The 24,614-nt window shown below is 38.7% G+C and overlaps 1 protein-coding gene across 4 annotated transcripts in view; it reads right to left on the bottom strand.

The window, feature by feature from the left end:
- Positions 1–534: 534 nt before the first annotated feature.
- PSMG2 (proteasome assembly chaperone 2) overlaps positions 535–24,614 on the bottom strand; it is a 65,222-nt gene continuing 41,142 nt past the window's right edge. For all 4 annotated transcript variants that reach the window (XM_077136043.1, XM_077136046.1, XM_077136044.1 and 1 more), the window contains exons 6-7: positions 1,674–1,794; positions 535–829 (exon numbers count right to left, since the gene is read on the bottom strand). In XM_077136043.1, coding sequence (XP_076992158.1) covers positions 737–829; positions 1,674–1,794 — 214 coding nt within the window. In that variant the 3' untranslated portion in view covers positions 535–736. The remainder of the gene's footprint in view (positions 830–1,673; positions 1,795–24,614) is intronic.

Genomic DNA, 24,614 nt, shown 5'->3' with positions numbered 1-24,614 from the left:
CACTACAAACTCCTTTTACAGACAAGAAAGTGGTAGAGATAATGCTGCTAACTGCAGATACATAAGTTCAATATAAAGTGATTGGGTTACAGTAGGTGGCACTTAAAAGTAAAAATTAGTTTATTTCTTTTAAACTAAAATTATTTGATATGGGGAAATTATCCTGGATTATCCAGGTGGGCTCAATTCAATCACAAACACCTTACAAGTGAAAGAGGAGGCAGGAGAATCAAGGGGCCAGAGTCAGAGAGAGACTGGAAGGGAGGAAGAGGCCACGAGTCAAGGAGTGCAGGTGGCCTCTAGAAGGTGGAAGAGGAAGGAACCGATTCCCCCCTGGGGCCTCCAGCAGGGACACAGCACTGCCCCCCCCAGACTGTGACCCTGTGAGTTTTATGGCAGACTTCTGACCCACAGGATTGTAAGTTAACAAATGTGTTGTTTTAAGACCTCTAAGCTTGTGGTTATTTGTTATAGTAGCAACAGGCAACTTAATAGATTCTGAGGTTAAAAAAAAAGTACACATTTCAGACAAAATTAATTATGAAACAATTTATTGTACAAAATTAACATTTGCTATATATGATGAAAAGTACAGTAAACCCCCAACCTTTTTTTCTGTGAAAAGTAAATACTTATTTCCTAACACATTCCCAGGTAATACAAAATTTTATAGACTGTTTAACAGTTGTACTTGTAATAGGTAGCTTGGAACATATGATGTAAACCTGAAAATTGATCAGAAAAGTGCAGGGGGAAGACCACTGCCAAAGAGTAATCTCCAAGAACTGGGTATTTTCCATGGCAAGGCAGACGCTGTGGGGTCATCGCTCTGTAATTTAGAACAAAATATCTTAGTCTTTAGACTTTACCATCAAATCTTTTAACATGCCATATAAAACTCTTCTTTCTCCAGTTTTTTTGTACCCTTTGGTTCTGACACTTTAAGCCAGGTTTTATGGAAAGGAAAAACAAAATAATAAATTTCTATATTTTCACGTCAACTGAAGATACCTTTCTGCAAGTTCTAAACTATAAAGATATGCCAGAAGGACCACAGATGGAGTCTATTAAGTAAAATCAAATTCAAAAGGACCAGAGGCTAAAAATATAAAAGATCACTGCATGGTTGTTATCAATTTATTCTTGGCAAAAGGCCAAATTAAAAAGACAATGACCTACCAAATAATGCACCTTATGGAGCTTCTGTGACATGTAAAACTGATTTCCCTGGGTCTAACACTCTTAACTGATGATAGAGGAAGGTATCTTAATTATAATGCATATTCAAAAGCTATAGTATTGCTCACAAAAGTAACAAACACCTTTTACTTTTCTAAGGAAAAAACCCCTAAATTCCAAAGAAGACTTGTTTATTCTTATAAGAATCTGTCTGATAAATTAATGGAACATGAACGACAAATACAGTGACATAGGATTTTCCTTTCTGTGGAAATACTAAAAGCCTTAATGAAACAACAATAAATAACAGATTTGTCATCTGTCCTCTTTTCCTTTCAAAAGTTTAGCTTAAATTAAATTTTATGTAAAGATATATCTATATTGAACATAAACTTTTTTCTTATTTGGTCTGTTTATACAGTACAGAAAACACGTTAATGAATACATAACTAGACACATCAGAAAACAACAACAGTTAACAATGAAAAACTTACATGTGGTTTGATGATCTGAAGCCATTGATTAAGATACTCAACAAGACCTAAGGCATCTGGAATATTGTCTCCTTCTGAAACAAATTTCAGCAGAACTGCCATTTGGATTTCTTTAGAACAGCTACAACAAATAAGAGAAATAATTCAGTTATTTTTTCAGTGCTGCAAGATGTGCTGATCTGAAAGTATTATGTACCCCAGAAAAGCCATGTTTTAATCCTGATCCAATCTTGTGGGGGCAGCTGTTTCTCTCAATCCTGATTCAATACAGCAGGCTGGAAACTTCTGATTAGATTATCTCCATGGAGATGTAGCATACCCAATTGCAGGTGTGACCTTTTGGTTAGATGGAGATGTGACTCTACCCATTCCAGGCGGATCTTGATTAGTTCACTGGAATCCTTTAAAAGAGGAAACATTTTGGAGAGGGTGAGAAACAAAAGAGCCCACAGAGCTGACAGGAAATTCAGAGAAGAGCTAACACAGAAGTCATACTCGGAGAACAGAAACACGGATGTTTGGAGATGGTTGGAGCCCAGAAAACATCACTATAAGGTGTTGTTCTAGTTTGCTAGCTGCCGGAATGCAACACACCAGAGACAGATTGGCTTTTAATAAAAAGGGACTTATTTTGTTAGTTCTTCAGAGGAAAGGCAGCTAACTTTCCACGGAAGTTCTTTTTTACGTGGGAAGGCACAGGATGACCTCTGCTGGCCTTCTCTCCAGGCCCCTGGGTTCCAACAACTTTCCCCAGGGTGACTTCTTTCTGCATCTCCAAAGGCCTGGGCTGAGCTGTGAGTGCTGAGATGAGGTATGCTGAGCTGCTTGGGCTGTGCTACCTTGTGCTCTCTCATTTAAGCACCAGCCAATTAAGTCAAACGTCATTCACGGCAGCAGGCACGCCTCCTAGCCAACTGCAGATGTAATTAGCAACAGATGAGGTTCACGTACCATTGGTTCATGTCCACAGCAACAGAACTAGGTGTGTTCACCTGGCCCAGTTGACAACTGAATCTAACTACTACAAGTGATGAGCAAGCCAGGACCTGGAGAGAGCCAAGGGAAGCTGAGAGATGAAGGCCAGCCCCGGAGAAGCAAAGTGAGGAACCCCCATAGGAACAGAGGCTGAAAGCAATGGAGCCCAGGAGCAAGGGACCCGCAGATGCCAGCCAGGTGATTTTCCAGCTGACGAGGTGTTCCTGCCCCATTGGCCATCCTTGAATTAAGGTATCTTTCTCTGGATGTCTTAGTTTGGACATTTTTATACATTTAGAAGTATAAACTTGTAACATTAAATTCTCCCTTTTAAAAACCATTCTAGTTTTGGTATACTGCATTTCCAGTGGCTTACCAATTAACACAAAGACATTGATTTTAGTGTCTGTTTTTATAGATAAGATAACTTGTCTGACTTTAAGCAAGATGCCACACTTAAAATAACTTATTTTCCTTTGCCACAGATAAATTCCTCTATTTGGGGGGATAAGGATGAAGACCCCTGGAAATGTGCAAGTCTGTATCGTTCTCTCTGTCCTGGGCACATAAGGTGTGTTCTAACCTGCTCCAAACCCTTACTCACAAGAAGCCTCACAGCCAAGGGACTGAAAGATAGGAAGATTCCTGTTACTAGTCACTAAAGTGAAGGAAAACTGTGAAAGAAAATGAATAAAGGAAGAAAAAGCTTATAATTAATTCTTACAGATGGTACCTGTTGTGTGATGGTGGTATGCTAAGCACTGTCTTCATGTTTTAATGACTCGACCACTACAATGATCCTGGAGGAAGCCAGAATTGTCTCCATTTAATAAATGAATCTGTTTGGAGTAACAGTAACAAGGATAGACTACCTGGACTCCAAATGGTCTGCTATATGGGGCGAGTCACTGAATCAGAGTTCAGTGTTTCTCACCTGTAAAAGAGGTAATACCTATCTACCCTGGAGGCTGCACTGAGCTTACAAGAATTAACATGGGCATATTGCTAATGCAATGCCTGATACAGAGCTATTCGATGTGGAACTAATCTATTAGGATCAGTTAACAGAGGTTTAAAGGGATTGGCAACACAGATGAGATGCTCAGCATTGCACATCTAGCAAGTGCTGAAGCTGGGATTTAACCCAGGTCTTTCTGACTCCAAAACATTCTCCTAACTCTCATGCTACGGATGCCTCAAGCTGGTAATGAAATGGACAATTACCGAAGTCAGAAGTTTCCTATGTGCCAACAAAAGTAGCAATAACTTCACCTGACAGCAAGAACTCTTGAGAAAAATGCAATGCCAAAACATGAGAGTGTATGACTGACAGACATAGAACTACAGAAATAAAGGTGGGTTAGGTTCCTAAGGAGAGGATTTAAGATGTGGAGGAGGCCTTGATATGTAGGCTCAGTAGTCTTAGATGTTAGAGGGATAGTCACACTCTCTGACAATGAGAAACTTCATGCTGTCGGCACTACTCAAATCACCCCAGGGGCCAGGGCGCCAATGTCTTAGGGGCTTTTCAAGCTTTGTATGGAACCACTATGAGCTGTGACAGCTCAGCAAATTCTAGTTTCTGAATACCATTGCTTCAATGCTCCAAAGGCTCCTACTTGGAGAAGGCTAGCGCCAGCCTTCCTGGCTGTGATTTTATTTTAAGGGTGCCAGCTTGTAAAGTGCAGGGTATGGTCTTGAACTTGAGTGCCTCTACTACTAGTTTGTAGAACAGAGCAGAAGAGTGTGTTTTAACAGTATTCCCTGGCCCTCTTTGTAAGAAAGGAAAGTGGAAGGATCAATGTCATTACCCTGTATGACAATTTCTAACATATGAGATACCCATACTCAAATTTAAAATGTACTTCTATTCTATTCCAATTATATATGTGATCTGAGATCAGCCACATCATTGTCACCATTAACTGTTAGAGTAACTAAGATTATCTTTTCTAGACACCAAAATAATATTTGCTCTGATAATGGGAGAGAAAAATATTTTATGGGAAAAAAACAGGATTAAAAATTACATGATTTCAAATTTTTGCTACTGAATTTCAAAACCTCCTTACTGCAATGAATGTACAAGTTTACTGAAAATTAAACAACAGGTTTGGTTACAGATGAATACAAGATTTGCTTGAGAAAATAAAAACTGTGAGAAACATCCTTTGAATAGGATGTTGTGCTATTGAATTTCTGGACCCCAGAAAAGCCATGTCCTTAAATCCTCATTCAATACTGCTGGGTAAAAGTTTTTTGATTATCTGTGGAGACGTGATCCAGTGATCCACCCAATTGTGGGTGATAACTTTGGATTAGATGATTTCCATGGATGTATGTCTCCACCCATTCAAGGTAGGATTGCTTACTGGAGCCCTTTAAGAAGGAACCATCTGAAAAGAGCCACGAGAGCCCGCACAGCCAGAGACCTTTGGAACTGAAGAAGGAAAATGCTCCTGGGGGAGCTTCATGAAACAAGCCTGGAGAGAAAGCTAGCAGACACCGGCATATTAGCCATGTGCCTTTCCAATCGAGAGAGAAACCCTGAAAGTCATCGGCTTTCTTAAACCCAGGTATCTTCCTGGATGCCTTAGGTGGAACATTTCTATAGCCTTGCTTTAGCTGGGACATTTTCACGGCCTTAGAACCGTGGACTTGCAACTTAATAATAAATGCTCCCTTTTAAAAGCCATTCTGTTTCTGGTATATCACATTCCTGCAGCTAGCAAACTAGAACACATGGCCTCTGAATTATGTTACGAATGTTAGGAGTTGTATTATCTCACAGATATGTAATTCGATTCAACTAGATCTTAAAGAAATTTAGAAGAAAGTTAAAAAATTAATAGTGGTAGTTACTTCTGAGTGACAGAATGGAGTCTTTTAAAATGAATTTTTATTGAGTTATGCTCATATACCATATAACCATCCAAAGAATACAATCAGTGGCTCACATCAGTGGTATCATCATATACACAATCATTCATCATCACAACAGATTCCTGAACATTTCTACTACTTCAAAAACAACAAAAATAAGAAAAGAACACCCAAAACTTTCCATATCCCCAGTCATCGCTACTATTTATTTATTTATTTTTACTTTATTTTCTAACTCATCTGTCCATATGCTGGATAAGGGGAGTGTCAGTCACAAGATTTTCACAATCACACGATCATACTGTAAAAGCTTGTATTTGTTTGTTAGGCTGCCAAAATGCAAATATACCAGAAATGGGTTGGCTTTTATAAAGAGAATTTATTAAGTAACAAGATTACAGTTCTAAGACCATGAAAATGTCCAAATTAAGGCACCAACAAGAGGTTACCTTCACTCTAGAAAGGTTAAATGCTGTCTGGAACACCTCCATCAGCGGGGAAGGCATGTAGCTGGCATCTGCTGGTCCCTTGCTCCAGGGCCCCACTGCTCTCAACCTGTTTCCTGTGAAGATTCCTCACTTGGTAACTATAGGCCTTCACTTAGCTCCTCTGGGACAACTCTGGGTTCTGGCTTGTTTAGCATCTCATGGGAAGGCACATGGCGATGTCTGCTGGGCCCCTCAACTCCAAATGTCTGTGTGCCATGTTGGCTCTGTAGCAACTGTTTTCCAAGTGTTTGCTTCTGAGGTTTCTCCAAAATGTTTCTTCTTTTAAAGGACTCCAGTAAACTAATCAAGACCCACCCTGAATGGACGGAATCACATCTCCAACTATCCAGAAGGCCACATCCATAATCAGACGCACATCTTCATGGAGATGTTCTAATCAAAAAGGTCTCTACTGTACAGTACTGAATCAGGATTAAAGGACATGGCTTTCCTGGGGCAAACAATACTTTCAAACTAGCACAAAACTGTCTAGCTGTACAATCATCATGAAGAGTCAGAGTTCCAGGAAGACGGCAGAAGAGATAGCTCGAGCTCATCCCTGCTCCACGAATAGCTAGAGAAGGGATGGGAAGGAGACTGGGAGCACCTTCTAAAGCACAGAGGGAAGCAAAAGCTAAAGAACTGTGACACAGAGAAACGGAGACTGTCCAGCTACTGCAAACAGCCTAACATGCCCCTTTTGAAAAAGAAGCCCGGAGCCCTCAGCAGTGCATGGACAGGGAGATGCAGGGAAGGAAGCCAAGTTGCCCTACTTGAGTGTACTAGCCTCACATGTGCTACCCGTGTCCCACGACCTGCAATTCAACCCACAACCCACACACCTGAACCTCAACCTCATCACCTGAGCTCCCCACCCCCTGTGCTGGTGTGAAAGGATGTATGTAGCCTAGAAAAGCCATGTTTTAATCTTATTCCCATTTTGCAAAGGCAGCCGTTTCTTCTAATCCCTATTCAGTACTGCATGTTTGAAATTGTAATCAGATCATCTCCCTGGAGATGTGATTTAATCAAGAGTGGTTGTTAAACTGGATTAGGTGACGACATGTCTCCACCCATTTGGCTGGGTCTCGATCAGTTTCTAAAGTCCTATAAAAAAGGAAACACTTTGGAAAGTGAGGGAGATTTCTGAGAGCAGAGAATGACCTAGCCACAAGAAGCAGAGTCCACCAGCAAGCGATCTTTGGAGATGAAGAAGGAAAATGCCTCCTGGGGAGGTTCATGAAACAGGAAGCCAGGAGAAGCTAGCAGATGATGCTGTGTTCACCACACGCCTTTCCAGATGAGAGAGGAACCCTGACTGTGTTCACCACGTGCCTTTTCACTTGAGAGAGAAACCTTGAACTTCATCGGTCTTCTTGAACCAAGGTATCTTTTTCCCTGGATACCTCTGACTGGACATTTCTATAGACTTGTTTTTTTTTTTTTTTTATTTAAAAAAAAGAGAAGAAATTAACACAACATTTAGAAATCATTCCATTCTACATATGCACTCAGTAATTCTTAGTATCATCACATAGATGCATGATCATCATTTCCTAGTACATTTGCATCGATTTAGGAAAAGAACTAGCAAAACACCAGAAAAAGATATAGAATGTCAATATAAAGAATTAAAATAATAATAATAATAAAATATATATATATATAAAAAAAGAAAAAGAAAAAAACAAAAACAAAAGATACAAACAAACAAAAAAACTATAGTTCAGGTGCAGCTTCATTCAGTGTTTTAACATAGTTACATTACAATTAGGTATTATTGTGCTGTCCATTTTTGAGTTTTTGTATCTAGTCCTGTTGCACAGTCTGTATCCCTTCAGCCTCAATTACCCATTATCTTACCCTGTTTCTAACTCCTGCTGGTCTCTGTTACCAATGATATATTCCAAGTTGATTCTCGAATGTCGGTTCACATCAGTGGGACCATACAGTATTTGTCCTTTAGTTTTTGGCTAGACTCACTCAGCATAATGTTCTCTAGGTCCATCCATGTTATTACATGCTTCATAAGTTTAGTCTGTCTTAAAGCTGCATAATATTCCATCGTAGGTATACGCCACAGTTTGTTTAGCCACTCGTCTGTCGACGGACACTTTGGCCATCTCCATCTCTTTGCAACTGTAAACAATGCTGCTATAAACACTGGTGTGCAAATGTCCGTCTGTGTCTTTGCCCTTAAGTCCTCTGAGTAGATACCTAGCAGTGGTATTGCTGGGTTGTAATCCATTCTGCCAGTCTATGTCTTTTGATTGGGGAAATCAGTCCATTAACTTTTAGTGTTATTACTGTTTGGATAATATTTTCCTCTACCATTTTGGCTTTTGTATTATATATATCATATCTGATTTTCCTTCTTTCTATACTTTACTCCATACCTCTCTCTTCTGTCTTTTCGTATCTGACTCTAGTGCTCCCTTTAGTATTTCTTGCAGAGCTGGTCTCTTGGTCACAAATTCTCTCAGTGACTTTTTGTCTATAAATGTTTTAATTTCTCCTTCATTTTTGAAGGACAATTTTGCTGGATATAGGAGTCTTGGTTGGCAGTTTTTCTCTTTTAGTAATTTAAATATATCATCCCACTGTCTTCTAGCTTCCATGGTTTCTGCTGAGAAATCTACACATAGTCTTATTGGGTTTCCCTTGTATGTGACAGATTGTTTTTCTCTTGCTGCTTCAAGATCCTCTCTTTCTCTTTGACCTCTGACATTCTAACTAGTAAGTGTCTTGGAGAACACCTATTTGGGTCTATTCTCTTTGGGGTGCACTGCACTTCTTGGATCTGTAATTTTAGGTCTTTCATAAGAGTTGGAAATTTTCAGTGATAATTTCTTCCATTAGTTTTTCTCTTCCTTTTCCTTTCTCTTCTCCTTCTGGGACACCCACAACATGTATATTTGTGCACTTCATATTGTCATTCAGTTCCCTGATCCCCTGCTCAAGTTTTTCCATTCTTATCCCTATAGTTTCTGTTTCTTTTTGGGATTCAGATGTTCCATCCTCCAGTTCACTAATTGTAGCTTCTGTCTCTTTAAATCCACCATTGTAGGTATCCATTGTTTTTTCCATCTTTTCTACTTTGTCCTTCACTCTCATAAGTTCTGTGATTTGTTTTTTCAGATTTTCTATTTCTTCTTTTTGTTCAGCCCATGTCTTCTTCATGTCCTCCCTCAATTTATTGATTTGGTTTTTGAAGAGGTTTTCCATTTCTGTTCGTATACTCAGCATTAGTTGTCTCAGCTCCTGTATCTCATTTGAACTATTGGTTTGTTCCTTTGACTGGGCCATGTCTTCAATTTTCCGAGTGTGATCCATTATTTTCTGCTGGTGTCTGGGCATTTGATCAGATTTCCCTGTATAAACTTGTTTTAATTGGAATATTTTCTTGGCCTTAGAAGTATAAACTAGCAACTTACTAAATTTCCCTTTTTAAAAGCCATTCATTTCTGGTATATTGCATTCTGGCAGTTAGTAAACTAGAACACCCCCTCCCCTTCATGCTCCAAGTACCCAACCCAGTGCAGTCTGTCCCAGCAGGACCTTCCTCTCCTGCGCAAGTGCACAGTGCCTTGTACCCACACACAGATAATCACAAACACCACGCTCAGTGTGCACACCCACATCCTGCTTGTGCACCAGCCCCCGTGCATCTGCACAGCTCCTTACCATCAGGGTCCAGCCACGCCCTACCTCTGTGTCCCCCATGCTGCACTATGTTCCTGCACTCCAAGGCCTGCCTGAGCGCAGAAAATAGGTAACCTGGAGATACACAGAAGCTAGAGATGGGTGATCGGTTAGCTATGACGCTGAATTCCAATGTAAGGGAGTAGACAGAAGTGAAGGTGGTTCTCTCGTGGGTCTATAACATTACCATATTGAAGGTGAACATGACTGAAAGTGACTGTATAGACTCAGGTGTCCCACTCATTAACAGTACAAAGATAAATAAGCTCTCACATGAACTACTGCAAAGGTACGAATCTTGTACAAAGCGAGTATAAGTTCAGGGTATAGGAAGAAAACTGCCATTGCCTGCTATGAGCTATATTTAATAGGAAAACAATAGTACCACAGCAATACCAGGGGTAAATAATGGGGGGGATGGATAAGAGTTAAGGGGAAGATTTAGATTTTCTATTTGATGAGGATGTGTTTATTGGCTGAAATTATTGAAAATTAAGAGTGCTGATGGACTGTGGACATCGGACATTAATACATGATACCTAATGATTGGAGGTGGCTGAAGGATGCATTGACTGCAAAGTGACTGGTGAACAGTGGTATATACATATGATCGAATATTGTGCTGCTACAAAAAGGAACAAGTTGTGAGGCATGCAACATTGTGAATCAACCTGTGGGAGACTGGGTGAGGCAAAATAAGCTGAAAACAAAAGGGCAATTGTATGGTCTCAGTTAAAAAATACTTGTAAATAAATAGGTGCCTAGATTATAAGCTCTTACAGCAGTCACATTTAGTACGGGGTGGTAATTATTATTTTTGGATTTTGAGAGGCTGTTTTACATATGTGTAACCTGATATTTAGAGATAAAAACATAGCTGATCAGGTAAGGATTAAGGTAATTCAGAGTACAGGGATAAGGAAGACACTGTCTACATTTTAGAACCTCATCTACTCTTTAAGACCAAAGGAAGAAAAGTTAATTTTGCCCATAATCTAAATTTTCTGCAGCACATAATCTAACCCATCCTGTCTCGATAAATCATTTAAACAATTGAAACACAGGGAGCCCAGAATAAGAATGAGGGCCTTTAATCCGGTAAAGCGTAATGTAACGCCTGGATACATCCCAGAGTATATTAAGCAAATAATCAAAAAGTATTGGCAAAACCCACTGAGGGATGGGAGAAAAAACATGGAACTATTAAACTTTACCACCAAGGAAATCCCTGATACTATGTCAAACATTAGGGACACCCAAATCAATAAGTCAAGCCTTTGATCTTGAGGCCTGCTCTTGTGAAGCTTATGTATGCAGCAGAGAAGCTTAGTCTACCTATAGTTATGCCTAAGAGCTATTTCCGGAGGACCTCTTTTGTTGCTCAGATGTCACCCTCTCTCTAAGTCCAACTTTGCAAGTGAAATCACTGTTCTCCCCCCTACATGGGACATGACATCCATGGGTGAAAGTCTTCCAGGTGGCATGGGAGATGACTTCCAGGGATGAGCCCGGCCCTGGCACCATGGGATCAACAAAGCCAACCTGACCAAAAGGGGGAAAAGAAGTGTATCAAATAAGGTATCAGTGGCTGAGACAGTTCAAATAGAGTTGAGAGGTTACTCTGGAGGTCACTCTTAGGCAAGCTTCAGTTAGACATTACTACCTATCATAACATGCCAAACCCCAACCCAAAGCATTCCTTCCAATCCTAAAGAACACCTAGGGGTGCTGAATAAGATTCTACGAAGGTTCCATGTACTAGGGTAATTTTTCAGAAATGTAAAATATTCTGATGGGTCCCTGGACGAGGTAAGTACTGAAATGCTGAGGGGCCACCGTCTCCAGAACATCAAATAGTTCCATCCCCCAATCTCATATTATCGTCACCCCTTCCCAACATGAAAAAGTTAGCACAGACATAGCCCAAATACTCCTAAAGATTGGGAGAAGCTATAAAGGAGGAGTTAGAGAGGATAGTTTTTAACAAATGAATATACTGCTGAATCATTATACTGATATTTCTTTTAGTCTCCAGTGTCTTGGAGCAGCTAGGTGGAAAAACCTAAAATTGTGGAACTGTAACTCATACCAATCTCTGAAATCTATTCTGTAACTGCTTTTTACAATGTACTTTGAAATTTATTGCTCTTTTGTATATATGTAATATTTCACAATAAAAAAACAAACAGTATCATTCTTTACCCTTTACTCTGATTTACCTTAGTCCTACCCAGATCAGCTTCATTCATACCTAGTCGAAGTCTGATCACTTTTGCAGTGTTTTTTTAACAGCTGCTGTATGGGGCGATGTTGACGTTTAAAACTGTAGAACTCGAAACTCTGAGTCTCAGGTGTCACACAAGATACCTGAAGTTCCAGGGAACAACTAGGTTATATAAATAAAGAGGTCAGTGTCTCAGAATTTAGAAATAACAGTTACAACTCAGAAATAGATATGAATGCTTTAGAGTTTACAATCTTGCTTTCTTCTTTACAATAAGCCTTCTTCTGATAACCTATGCTCTCGAATTCAATTCTCAGAGTTTGCACATTATAGGCAGACTGTATTAGTGATGCATTATAATATCTGTCTTTTCATTTGTCTTATTTCACTCAACATATTGTCCTCAAGGTTCATTCACCTAGTTGCATGCCTTACAACTTCATTCCTTCTTGCAGCTGCTCAATATCTCACTGTATGTATACACCACAGACTGCCCTTCCATTACCTTAGGCTACCTCCATCCACTGCAAATCGTGAATGCTCTCACCATAAACACCAGTGTGCAGATGTCCATTTGTGTCCCTGCTTTCAGTTCTTCCAAGTATATACCTAATAAAGGGGTTGTAGGGTCATATGGCAACCCTATACTTAGCCTCCTGTGGAACCACCACGCTGCCCTCCAGAGGAGCTGCACTCCTCTCCTTCCCTCCCAACAGTGAATAGGTACATCTCTTTCTACACATTTTCTCCAGCACTTGTTTCCTTTTTAAAAATTTTAAACAGTTTTATTCACACACCATACAATCCATCCTAAGTATGCAATCAAAGGTTCTTGGTATAATCACATAATTATGAATTCACCACCACAATTCACATAAGGACATTTCCATTTTTTTCCACAGAGAGAGAAGAAAAAATAAATAAATAAAATAGATAAAATAAAAAGGAGAAACACCACCACCACCACCAAGAATCCCATATCCTTCCCTTACTTCCTACTCTTATTGACCTTTAGCTTCGGTATATTTCCTTTGTTACATTTAATGAAGCCTATTACAGTGTTACTGTTAACTACAGACTCTTGTTTGCATTGATTGTATTTTTTCCATATACCACCCCATTTTAAACACCATTTACTGCTGACATTCATTTGCTCTCCCTCATGTAAAAATATTCCTATATTTGTACATTCAATCACCATTACTATCCACTCCAGGTGTTGCTGAGTTATACAGTCTAAGGCTTTATTTTCTATCTTTCCTTCTGGTGCCTTAAATGCTCCTACCCTTCCTCTTTTAACCATACCCACACTCCTCTTTGATCTGCATACTTATAACACTGTCCTGCCATCAGATAATATGTGCTATCCATTTCTGGAACTGTGCTGTTAAGTTCAGAAAAAGACTCAAGATGACCCCAACAGAGAGTTCTAGAGCTCTTTTTATGATTAGCTCCCTCCTCTCTGCTTCTCTGCTATACAAACTGCAGCTGCCTCAGCGTGCTGGTATGAAGCTATTATTACATACCCCAGAAAAGCCATGTCCTTTTTCCTGATCCAATCTTGTGGGGATAGCTATGTTTCTTTCAATCCTGATTCAACACTGTGGGGTGGAAACTGTGACTGGATTACTCTCATGGAGATACGACACACCCAGTTGTGGGTGTGACCTTTCAATTAGATAGATGCGACCCCACCCATTCAGGGTGGGTCTTTATTAGTTTACTAGAGTCCTTTAAAAGGGGAAACATTTTGGAGAAACCCAGATGCAGATGCTTGGAAAACAGAGCTGACAGAGCCAACAAGAGACCCAGACGTTTGGAGATGCAGGATCCAGCAGACATTGCTGTGTGCCTTTCCATGTTATGATGTTCCATGAGATGCTAAGCAAGTCAGAACCTGGTAAGAGCCATGGAAGGAACCCCCACAGGAAACAGGCTGAAAAAACGGAGCCCAGGAGCAAGGGACCAGCAAATGCCAGCTAAGTGCCTTCCCAGCTGATAGAGGTGCTCTTCTTGAGTGAAATAGCCTCTTGTTATTGCCTTATCTGGACATTTTCATGGTCTTAGAATTGTAAACTGGCAACTTTTAAAATTTCCTTTACAAAAGCCAACCCATTTCTGGTATATTGCATTTAAGCAGCTTTAGCAAATCAATACACTCAGCCTCCCCAAATCTGATCTCTTCTCTCATCAACTCCCTGCTGTGCTCTGCTGGTGTTCTTCTCCTTACATTGCAGTCTAAAAGTGTCTCCAGGCAAAAAGATGGGGCAATTGCAGAGCTTCCACTGTTACTCTTCTCTCAGGGATCACAGTCCTATGTTTTCTGTTAGCCACTGTCTGAAATACATTTGTTTCATTTATTTTATTTGGATTTGAGCTGTTTACGGCAAGAGGGCAAGTCTGATGCCAGTTACCCTGAAAAGTCAGAAGCAAAAGTACAGGAGACTGACTTGTAAGACATAAGTGCAGTGGGAGTAGAAAGAGTAGGAAATTTCTGTGCAGGAGAACAATCAGGAGCTCAGAGAGGAATTTTGTTTTGCTTTTGAAATTGGGTAGGTCTTTGCAAGGGGGACAAGGGGGAGAAAAGATAGGGAAGAAAAGTATAGGGAACATAAGCAAGGAAATGTAACTGCAAGTAGTTCAGCTCTAGTATGGAGTACAGGGTATCAAGAAATATGAGCCAACAGTTAGGCAAAGAGAACTTGGAGGGTCTTACACGGCTCCTGAAGGAGCACGAACTAGATTCTGGAAACAGCAGGTGAAATCACTGATGGAGTTTAAGCAGAGAGTATCATGATCCATTTTTCATTTTAGAAAGTTAATTCTGGCAACACTGCTGAGACGAAGCAGAGTGGGTCAGAAGGGAGGTAGGTCAACCAAGGGAGAGACCTCAATGCAGTCTAAGGCAAGAACTGCCACAGCCTGAATGAGCAACAGAAGGGAGATGGAGGAAATGATTCAAAGCTGCTGGTCTGCGGGGGCAGGAGGAGACTGACAAGAGAGCCAGGGTTCTTAGTCTCTGTTAAGAGATGGGTGAAGTGATACATTATGAGGTATAAGAGAGAAGATAAGAAGTAAAGACATAAAGTGGGTGATGGACTAGGAAAAAAGGACAAGCTGAAGAGAATGTTAGCTTTAATAAAAATAGAGTAGGTTTTCAGAGAAAACAGGGAGGTTGGAATGCTATGCCAGTATGGCGGAGATGGATTACACTAGTTAGTTGTGCTGGAGAGATAAGCTGAAATGCTTATATCTCTTCTGAAAGAGAAGTTTTTAAATCATTCAGAGAGGAGGTGTGGGTACAGATAATTACAGACTAAACAGGTCCAAAAAAGGGCAAAGCTCACAGTGATCCTAAACCATGGCTATAAGGCCCAATAAGGAAGTGGTTAAAAGTGCAGTATTCATATCGGAATCCTGACTGTGGCACTTACTACATGCAGGACTTTTAGCAGGCTGTTTAACCGCTGCTCTTTAATTTTCTCATTTATAACATGATCTTATTAACAGTACAGAGCTATCTGTTTACTAAGAGAACTTATAACTTAACTATGTAAGGTGTCAGGCATATCTGCTACTATTATTCCTTCTACTTGTATTAATATCCCTCCCATTTATAGTACTCTTCCTACTACGATACCTTGCTTCAGTTTACACAGAAGTCACAAAGCCAGAGCAAGCAAACCAGTGGCTCTATTCGCAACATTAGGTTTGTACTCCTAAAGTTAAAAATGGTGAGCAAGAAGACAGACGTATCAGTGAATTTGAGCAATGATTGTGGGGGAAGAACTTTTTCGAGGACTAGCTCTCCCCAGGTCTATAAGCCCAGTGCTGAGGACATCAGGAAGATGTTCCTCATACGTCCTTCTTAGGCAAAAGTGTAGAGAAGAACAGGTGGGCTTTGGGCACAGCAGGAGCCCTACTCTGCCTTACCCCTCTTTCACAGTCACTGGCTCTGTCTTTCATGAACTGAACAGACATATCAATCCACAGCATGGAGGACATCCAAGAAAGTTAAAGCATACAGCAAGGCCTAGGGGTTAGCCCCTAACTTATTAGCCTCAGGTCTTGTAAAGCTGGAGGCAAAGGATTAAGGCAGGTAAGGTACAGATAATTTGAGAGTCTAAAAGTATGATGGTGAACTGGGTGTGAATAATAAATTCCTTTTTAAAAGGAGAAGGGGTGCCAATCTGATCAAGATGGTAGAGTGAGAAGCTTCAGGGGATCTGTCTCCCCAAAGCTGTGAATCATCAGCAAGAACGGGCAGAAACAACTTTCTCAAAGCTTCAGAAAACTGTTAAAGGACTGAAGTAATATGAAGAGTGCCGAATCAAGAAAAGGTTACTTAAAGGTGGTAGGATTTTTTGGTGTCTTGGCTGGCCCCTTTCCCTTCTCTCACTGGCTCAGCACAGAGTTGCTCTTGCTACCAATGCAGATCCCTGTTTCGGGTTTCAGAGGGAGTCAAGTAAAGCTTGTGTATATACTAGGAGCATCGAAGTGTGACCAAATTTATCTGCTGATGGCCCAAGCGACTCACTGTCCCAGAACTGGCTCAGCAAGTAGAAGGTGGCTTACCAAGCTCTCCTACAGAGACAGCAGTCAAGTGCCTGCCTTGCCAGCAAGGGACTGCTTGCTACAGGACATAGAGGGTAGTGTCTGGGGACCATAAGGAGACTGTTTTCTAGGGAAGAGGAAACACTCATCCATTTAAATTGGAGACGTCCTGGGGTGAAATACTTGCAACACACCCGAGCAGAAAGGATTAGGTGACCCCAATGCTTTGGCCTGGAGCTATTTTCTAATCTCACTGTATGTATAAACTCAGAAGGAAAGCACTTCCACAGGTTAATCTGCAAAGACTGGGAAAGGTATTTTCTTTTATTTCTTCTTTTTTTGTTGTTGTTGTTAGCTTCTGGCATTTAAGGAAAGCTCCTGTCATAACACTGGCTGGATATAAACTTAAGGAAAAGATGTTTCAGAGTCAACAATAAAAAATTAAAGTATCAAAATGTCCAGGTGTCAACAAGATATTCTAAAACATACAAAGAAACATGAAGTGATGGCCCAGGCAAAGGAGAAAAATAAAGTATTAGAAACCATCTATGAGGAGGACATATCAGACAAAGACTTTAAAAATGATCCTGAAGGAAAACATGGATAAAGAACTAAAAGAAACCAGCAAGATGACAGATGAACACAGAGAGAATAGAGAGATATGGAAATTATGGAAAGGAAACAAACAGAGCTGAAAATCACATTACCAGAAATTAAAAATTCTATAGAGGGGTTCATTAGCAGACTAGAACTGGCAGAAGAGTGAAACACTGTTCCTGAAGAGGAGAAAACTGATATCATCATGGTCTAAGGAGCAGAAGGAAGAAAGGGTGAAGAAAAATGAAGACAGCCTGAGGAATCTGTAGGACATCATCAAGTATATGAATATATGCACTGTGGGAGTCCCAGAAGGAGAAGAGAGAATATTCAAAGAAATAAAGGCTGAAAGATTCCCAAATTTAACAAAGGACAGGAATATTCACATACAAGAGGCTGAATGACCTTTCATAGGGTAAGCCCAAACAGACCCATGGTATATTATAATCAGAGTGTCAAACGCCAAAGATAGAGCATTCTGAAAGCTAGAAGAAAGGAGCAATATGTCATATACATGGGGATCTCAGTAAAATTAAGTGTTGAATTCTCACTGGAAACCATGAAGGCAAGAAAGCAGAGGGAAGACATATTTAAAATGCTGCAACAAAAAAACTGTCACCAAGAATTCCCCTAACCCCTCTCTTTCATTGATCACTAGCATTTCAATCTACTAAATTTATTTTAACATTTGTTCCCCTATTATTTATTTTTATTCTGTATGTTTTACTCGTCTGTCGATAACGTAGATAAAAGGAGCTCTAATTTTAAGTAGGCTTAACACATTTGTGGGATTAAGTTTCATATGAACAAACCCCAGGATTGGGGGCTCAGTCTATAGCTTTGGTTGTCCCCACTCCTTGGGGGATAAGTAAATGGTGAGAATATCAGGAATTTTCCAAATGGGGGAGGTGAATTTCCCCCCTTTCTCACCATTCCCCAAAGGGGACTTTGAAAATACTTCTTTATTCACTGTTCAAATCACTCTGGGATTTATCAGGGCATCACACTGGAAAAAATACAAAATCTCATGCCCTATTCCAGGTTCCATGTACTTAAGGCATTCAATAAGTTGTCCATATAAGTTATATTAGGAAATGCACTAGCCAAAATATAAATTTTGTACAAATAAACATTTTTTGCTTTAGTTTCACACAGAAGTTGAAGTTTTAAAACATGAATGACAATCTATTTTTAACATTCTGCAATATTGGCATTCCTTTGTTCTTCCTCATGCAAAAAACATTTTTTAACTTGTACATTTAGTCTCTACCAATGTACACTCTAGGCATTCCTAGATTGTACCATCTCAGTCTTTATCGTCTCTTTCCTTCTGGTTTCCTATGTGCCCCCAGCCCTCCTCCTTCTATAAATCTCACATTCAGATTCATTCAGTGTCCTTACATTATTGTACTACAATCAGGTAGTATTGTGCTATACATTTCTGAAGTTTTACAATCAGTCCTGTTGCATAATCTGTATCCCTTCAACTCCAATTATTCAATATCTACCCTATTTCTATCTTCTGATGACCTCTGTTCTTAACTGAAATTCTCCAAATTCATTTATTAATGTTAATTCGTATCAGTGAGACCATACAATATGTCCTTTTGTTTCTGGCTAATCTCACTCAGCATAATGTCCTCAAGGTCCACCCCATTATTACATGCTTCTTGACTTTATTCTGTCTTAAAGCTGTGTTAATATTTCATCGTATGTATATACAACAGCTTGCTTAGCCACTCATCCGCTGATGGACATTCGGGCTGTTTCAATCTCTTGGTAACTGTAAAAAATGCTGCTATAAACATTGTTGTGCAAACGTCCGCTTGTGTCCTTGCCCTCATGTCCTCTTAACAGATACCTAGCAATGGTATTGCCAGATCAAATGGCAAGTCTATACTTAGCTTCTTGAGGAACCACCAAACTGCCTTCCACAGTGGTTGTAACTTTTCACATTTCCAAACAGAGATCAGTATGCCTCTTTCTCCACATCCTCTCCAGCGCTTTTCATTTTCTGTTTTATTGATAATGGCCATTCTGGTGGGTGTGAGATATCTCACTGTGGTTTTAATTTGCATTACCCTAATAGCCAGGGAAGTTGAACATCTTTTCATGTGGTTTTTAGCAACTTATATTTCCTCTCCTGAGACGTGCCTGTTCATGTCTTTTGCCCATTTTGTAATTGGATTGTTTACCTTTCTGTTGCTGAGTTTAACAATCTCTTTATGTATTCTGGATACTAGACTCTTACCTGATATGTTGTTTACAAATATTGTTTCCCATTGTGTAGGCTGTCTTTTTACTTTCTTGATGAAGTTCTTTGATGCACAAAAGTATTTAATTTTGAGGAATTTCCATTTATATATTTCATCAATGCTTGTGCTTTGGGTGTAAGATCTAGAAAACCACCTCCTATTACAAGTTTTATAAGATTTTCCTATATGTTCTTCTAAAACTCTATGGTCTTAGATCAAACGTTTAGTTTTTGATTCATTTTAAGTTTTGTATAGGGTATAAGATATGGATCCTCCTTCATTTTTTTGCATGTGGATATCAAATTCTCCAAGTACCATTCATTGAAGACTGTTCTGTCCCAGGTAAGTTGGCTTGACTGCCTTATCAAAGATCAATTGTCCACAGATGAGAGGGTCTAGATCTGAACATTGTATTTGATTCCATTGGTCAGTATATCTATCTTTATGCAAGTAATATGCTGTTTTGACCATTGTAGCTTCGAAATATGCCTTAAAGTCAGCTTGTATGAGATTTCCGACTTCATTTTTCTTTCTCAGGATATTTTTAGCTATTCGGGGCACCATGCGCTTCCGGATGAATTTGGTTATTGGTTTTTCTATTTCTAAAAAGTAAGTTTTTGTGATTTTATTGGTATTGCATTGAATCTGAAAATCAATTTAGGCAGAATTGACATCATGCCTCTACTGAGTTTTCCAATTCATGAACATGATATGGCCTTCCGTTTATTTATGTCTTCTGTGATTTCCTTTAGCAATTTCTTGTAGTTTTCTTTGTATAGGTCTTTCGCATCTGTAAATTTATTCCTAAATATTTTATTGTTTTGGCTGCAATTGTAAATGGAATTTCTTTCTCAATTTCCCCCTCAGATTGCTCATTACTAGGGTATATAGAAACACTAGATTTTTGACTGTTGATCTTGTAACCTGCACACTGTTGTACTCATTTATTAGCTCTAGTAGTTTTGCTGTGGATTTTTGGGGTTTTCAACATACAGCATCATATCATCTGCAAACAGGAAGTTTTACTTCTTCCTTTCCATTTTTGATGCTTTGTATTTCATTTTTAAAACTTTTTTTAACTGTATAGTATAACATACATACGTAAAGTAAAGGCATAAAAAAGCAATAGTTTTCAAAGCACTCTTCAAAAAGTGGTTTCAGGATAGATCCCCGAGTTTGTCATGGGCTACCATACGATCCTCTCATATTTTCCTTCTAGCTGCTCGAGAATATAGGAGGCTAGAGGGCTTAAATGCTTTTTGATTGTCACAATTCACTTTTTTCTTCTTCTTTTTTTGTGAACAATAACATACATACAAAAAAGCTATAAATTTCCAAGTACAGAATCACGATTAGTTGCACAACATATTTCAGACTTTGACATGGGTTACAATTTCACAATTTTAGGTTTTTACTTCTAGCTGCTCTAAAATAGTGGAGACTAAAAGAGATATCAATTTAATGATTCAGAATTCACAGCCATTAGTTAAGTCTTATCTTCTTTTTTTTTTTTATAGTTTAGCTATTTTTTTATTAATTAAAAAAAGAATTAACAAAACAATTAGAAATCATTCCAATCTACATGTACAATCAGTAATTCTTAATAACATCACATAGTTGCATATTCATCATTTCTTAGTACATTTGCATCGACTTAGAAAAAGAAATAGAAAGACAACAGAATAAGAATTAAAACGATAATAGAAAGAAAAAAAAGAAAAAAAAAACAAAAACAAAAAACTTATACCTTACATGCAGCTTCATTCAGTGTTTTAACATAATTGCATTACAATTGGGTAGTATTGTGCTGTCCATTTCTTAGTTTTTATATCCAGTCCCGTTGTACAGGCTGTATCCCTTCAGCTCCTATTACCCCTTCTCTCTTTTTTTTTTTTTTAATTAACGGAAAAAAAAATTAACCCAACATTTAGAGATCATACCATTCTACATATGCAATCATTAATTCTTAACATCATCACATAGATGCATGATCATCATTTCTTAGTACATATGCATTGGTTTAGAAGAACTAGCAACATAACCGAAAAAGATATAGAATGTTAATATAGAGAAAAAAATAAAAGTAATAATAGTAAAATCAAAACAAAACAAAACAAAACAAAACAAAAATCTATAGCTCAGATGCAGCTTCATTCAGTGTTTTAACATGATTACTTTACAATTAGGTATTATTGTGCTGTCCATTTTTGAGTTTTTGTATCTAGTCCTGTTACACCGTCTGTATCCCTTCAACTCCAATTGGCCATTATCTTACCCTGTTTCTACCTCCTGCTGGACTCTGTTACCAATGACATATTCCAAATTTATTCTCGAATGTCCGTTCACATCAGTGGGACCATACAGTATTTGTCCTTTAGTTTTTGGCTAGACTCACTCAGCATAATGTTCTCTAGGTCCATCCATGTTATTACATGCTTCATAAGTTTATCCTGTCTTAAAGCTGCGTAATATTCCATCATATGTATATACCACAGTTTGTTTAGCCACTCTTCTGTTGATGGAGATTTCGGCTGTTTCCATCTCTTTGCAATTGTAAATAACGCTGCTATAAACATTGGTGTGCAAATGTCCGTTTGTGTCTTTGCCCTTAAGTCCTTTGAGTATATTCCCAGCAATGGTATTGCTGGGTCGTATGGCAATTCTATATTCAGCTTTTTGAGGAACCGCAAAACTGCCTTCCACAGTGGTTGCACCATTTGACATTCCCACCAACAGTGGATAAGTGTGCCTCTTTCTCCGCATCCTCTCCAGCACTTGTCATTTTCTGTTTTGTTGATAATGGCCATTCTGGTGGGTGTGAGATGATATCTCATTGTGGTTTTGATTTGCATTTCTCTAATGGCCAGGGACATTGAACATCTCTTCATGTGCCTTTTGGCCATTTGTATTTCCTCTTCTGACAGGTGTCTGTTCAAGTCTTTTTCCCATTTTGTAATTGGGTTGGCTGTCTTTTTGTTGTTGAGATGAACAATCTCTTTATAAATTCTGGATATTAGACCTTTATCTGATATATCATTTCCAAATATTGTCTCCCATTGTGAAGGCTGTCTTTCTACTTTCTTGATGAAGTTCTTTGATGCACAAAAGTGTTTAATTTTGAGGAGTTCCCATTTATTTATTTCCTTCTTCAGTGCTCTTGCTTTAGGTTTAAGGTCCATAAAACCGCCTTCAGTTGTAAGATCCATAAGATATCTTCCAACATTTTCCTCTATCTGTTTTATGGTCTTAGACCTAATGTTTAGATCTTTGATCCATTTTGAGTTAACTTTTGTATAGGGTGTGAGATACGGGTCCTGTTTCATTCTTTTGCATATGGATATCCAGTTCTCTAGGCACCATTTATTGAAGAGACTGCTCTGTCCCAGGTGAGTTGGCTTGACTGCCTTATCAAAGATCAAATGTCCATAGATGAGAGGGTCTATATCTGAGCACTCTATTCGATTCCACTGGTCGATATATCTATCTTTATGCCAATACCATGCTGTTTTGACCACTGTGGCTTCATAATATGCCTTAAAGTCAGGCAGTGCAAGACCTCCAGCTTTGTTTTTTTTCCTCAAGATGTTTTTAGCAATTCGGGGCACCCTGCCCTTCCTGATAAATTTGCTTATTGGTTTTTCTATTTCTGAAAAATAAGTTGTAGGGATTTTGATTGGTATTGCATTGAATCTGTAAATCAATTTAGGTAGGATTGACATCTTAACTATATTTAGTCTTCCAATCCATGAACACGGTATGCCCTTCCATCTATTTAGGTCTTCTGTGATTTCTTTTAGCAGTTTTTTGTAGTTTTCTTTATATAGGTTTTTTGTCTCTTTAGTTAAATTTATTCCTAGGTATTTTATTCTTTTAGTTGCAATTGTAAATGGGATTCATTTCTTGATTTCCCCCTCAGCTTGTTCATTACTAGTGTATAGAAATGCTACAGATTTTTGAATGTTGATCTTGTAACCTGCTACTTTGCTGTACTCATTTATTAGCTCTAGTAGTTTTGTTGTGGATTTTTCCGGGTTTTCGACATATAGTATCATATCGTCTGCAAACAGTGATAGTTTTACTTCTTCCTTTCCAATTTTGATGCCTTGTATTTCTTTTTCTTGTCTAATTGCTCTGGCTAGAACCTCCAACACAATGTTGAATAATAGTGGTGATAGTGGACATCCTTGTCTTTTTCCTGATCTTAGGGGGAAAGTTTTCAATTTTTCCCCATTGAGGATGATATTAGCTGTGGGTTTTTCATATATTCCCTCTATCATTTTAAGGAAGTTCCCTTGTATTCCTATCTTTTGAAGTGTTTTCAACAGGAAAGGATGTTGAATCTTGTCGAATGCCTTCTCTGCATCAATTGAGATGATCATGTGATTTTTCTGCTTTGATTTGTTGATATGGTGTATTACATTAATTGATTTTCTTATGTTGAACCATCCTTGCATACCTGGGATGAATCCTACTTGGTCTTGATGTATAATTCTTTTAATGTGTTGTTGGATACGATTTGCTAGAATTTTATTGAGGATTTTTGCGTCTGTATTCATTAGAGAGATTGGTCTGTAGTTTTCTTTTTTTGTAATATCTTTGCCTGGTTTTGGTATGAGGGTGATGTTGGCTTCATAGAATGAATTAGGCAGTTTTCCCTCCACTTCGATTTTTTTGAAGAGTTTGAGGAGAATTGGTACTAATTGTTTCTGGAACGTTTTGTAGAATTCACATGTGAAGCCATCTGGTCCTGGACTTTTCTTTTTAGGAAGCTTTTGAATGACTAATTCAATTTCTTTACTTGTGATTGGTTTGTTGAGGTCATCTATGTCTTCTTGAGTCAAAGTTGGCTGTTCATGTCTTTCCAGGAACCCGTCCATTTCATCTAAATTGTTGTATTTATTAGCGTAAAGTTGTTCATAGTATCCTGTTATTACCTCCTTTATTTCTGTGAGGTCAGTAGTTATGTCTCCTCTTCCATTTCTGATCTTATTTATTTGCATCCTCTCTCTTCTTCTTTTTGTCAATCTTGATAGGGGCCCATCAATCTTATTGATTTTCTCATAGAACCAACTTCTGGTCTTATTGATTTTCTCTACTGTTTTCATATTTTCAATTTCATTTATTTCTGCTCTGATCTTTGTTATTTCTTTCCTTTTGCTTGCTTTGGGATTAGTTTGCTGTTCTTTCTCCAGTTCTTCCAATTGAACAGTTAATTCCTGCATTTTTGCCTTTTCTTCTTTTCTGAAATAGGCATTTAGGGCAA

The sequence above is a fragment of the Tamandua tetradactyla genome, chromosome 18 (genome assembly GCF_023851605.1).
Source record: "Tamandua tetradactyla isolate mTamTet1 chromosome 18, mTamTet1.pri, whole genome shotgun sequence".
Classification (NCBI taxonomy): domain Eukaryota; kingdom Metazoa; phylum Chordata; class Mammalia; order Pilosa; family Myrmecophagidae; genus Tamandua; species Tamandua tetradactyla.
This window is presented reverse-complemented; position numbering and strand designations above follow the sequence as displayed.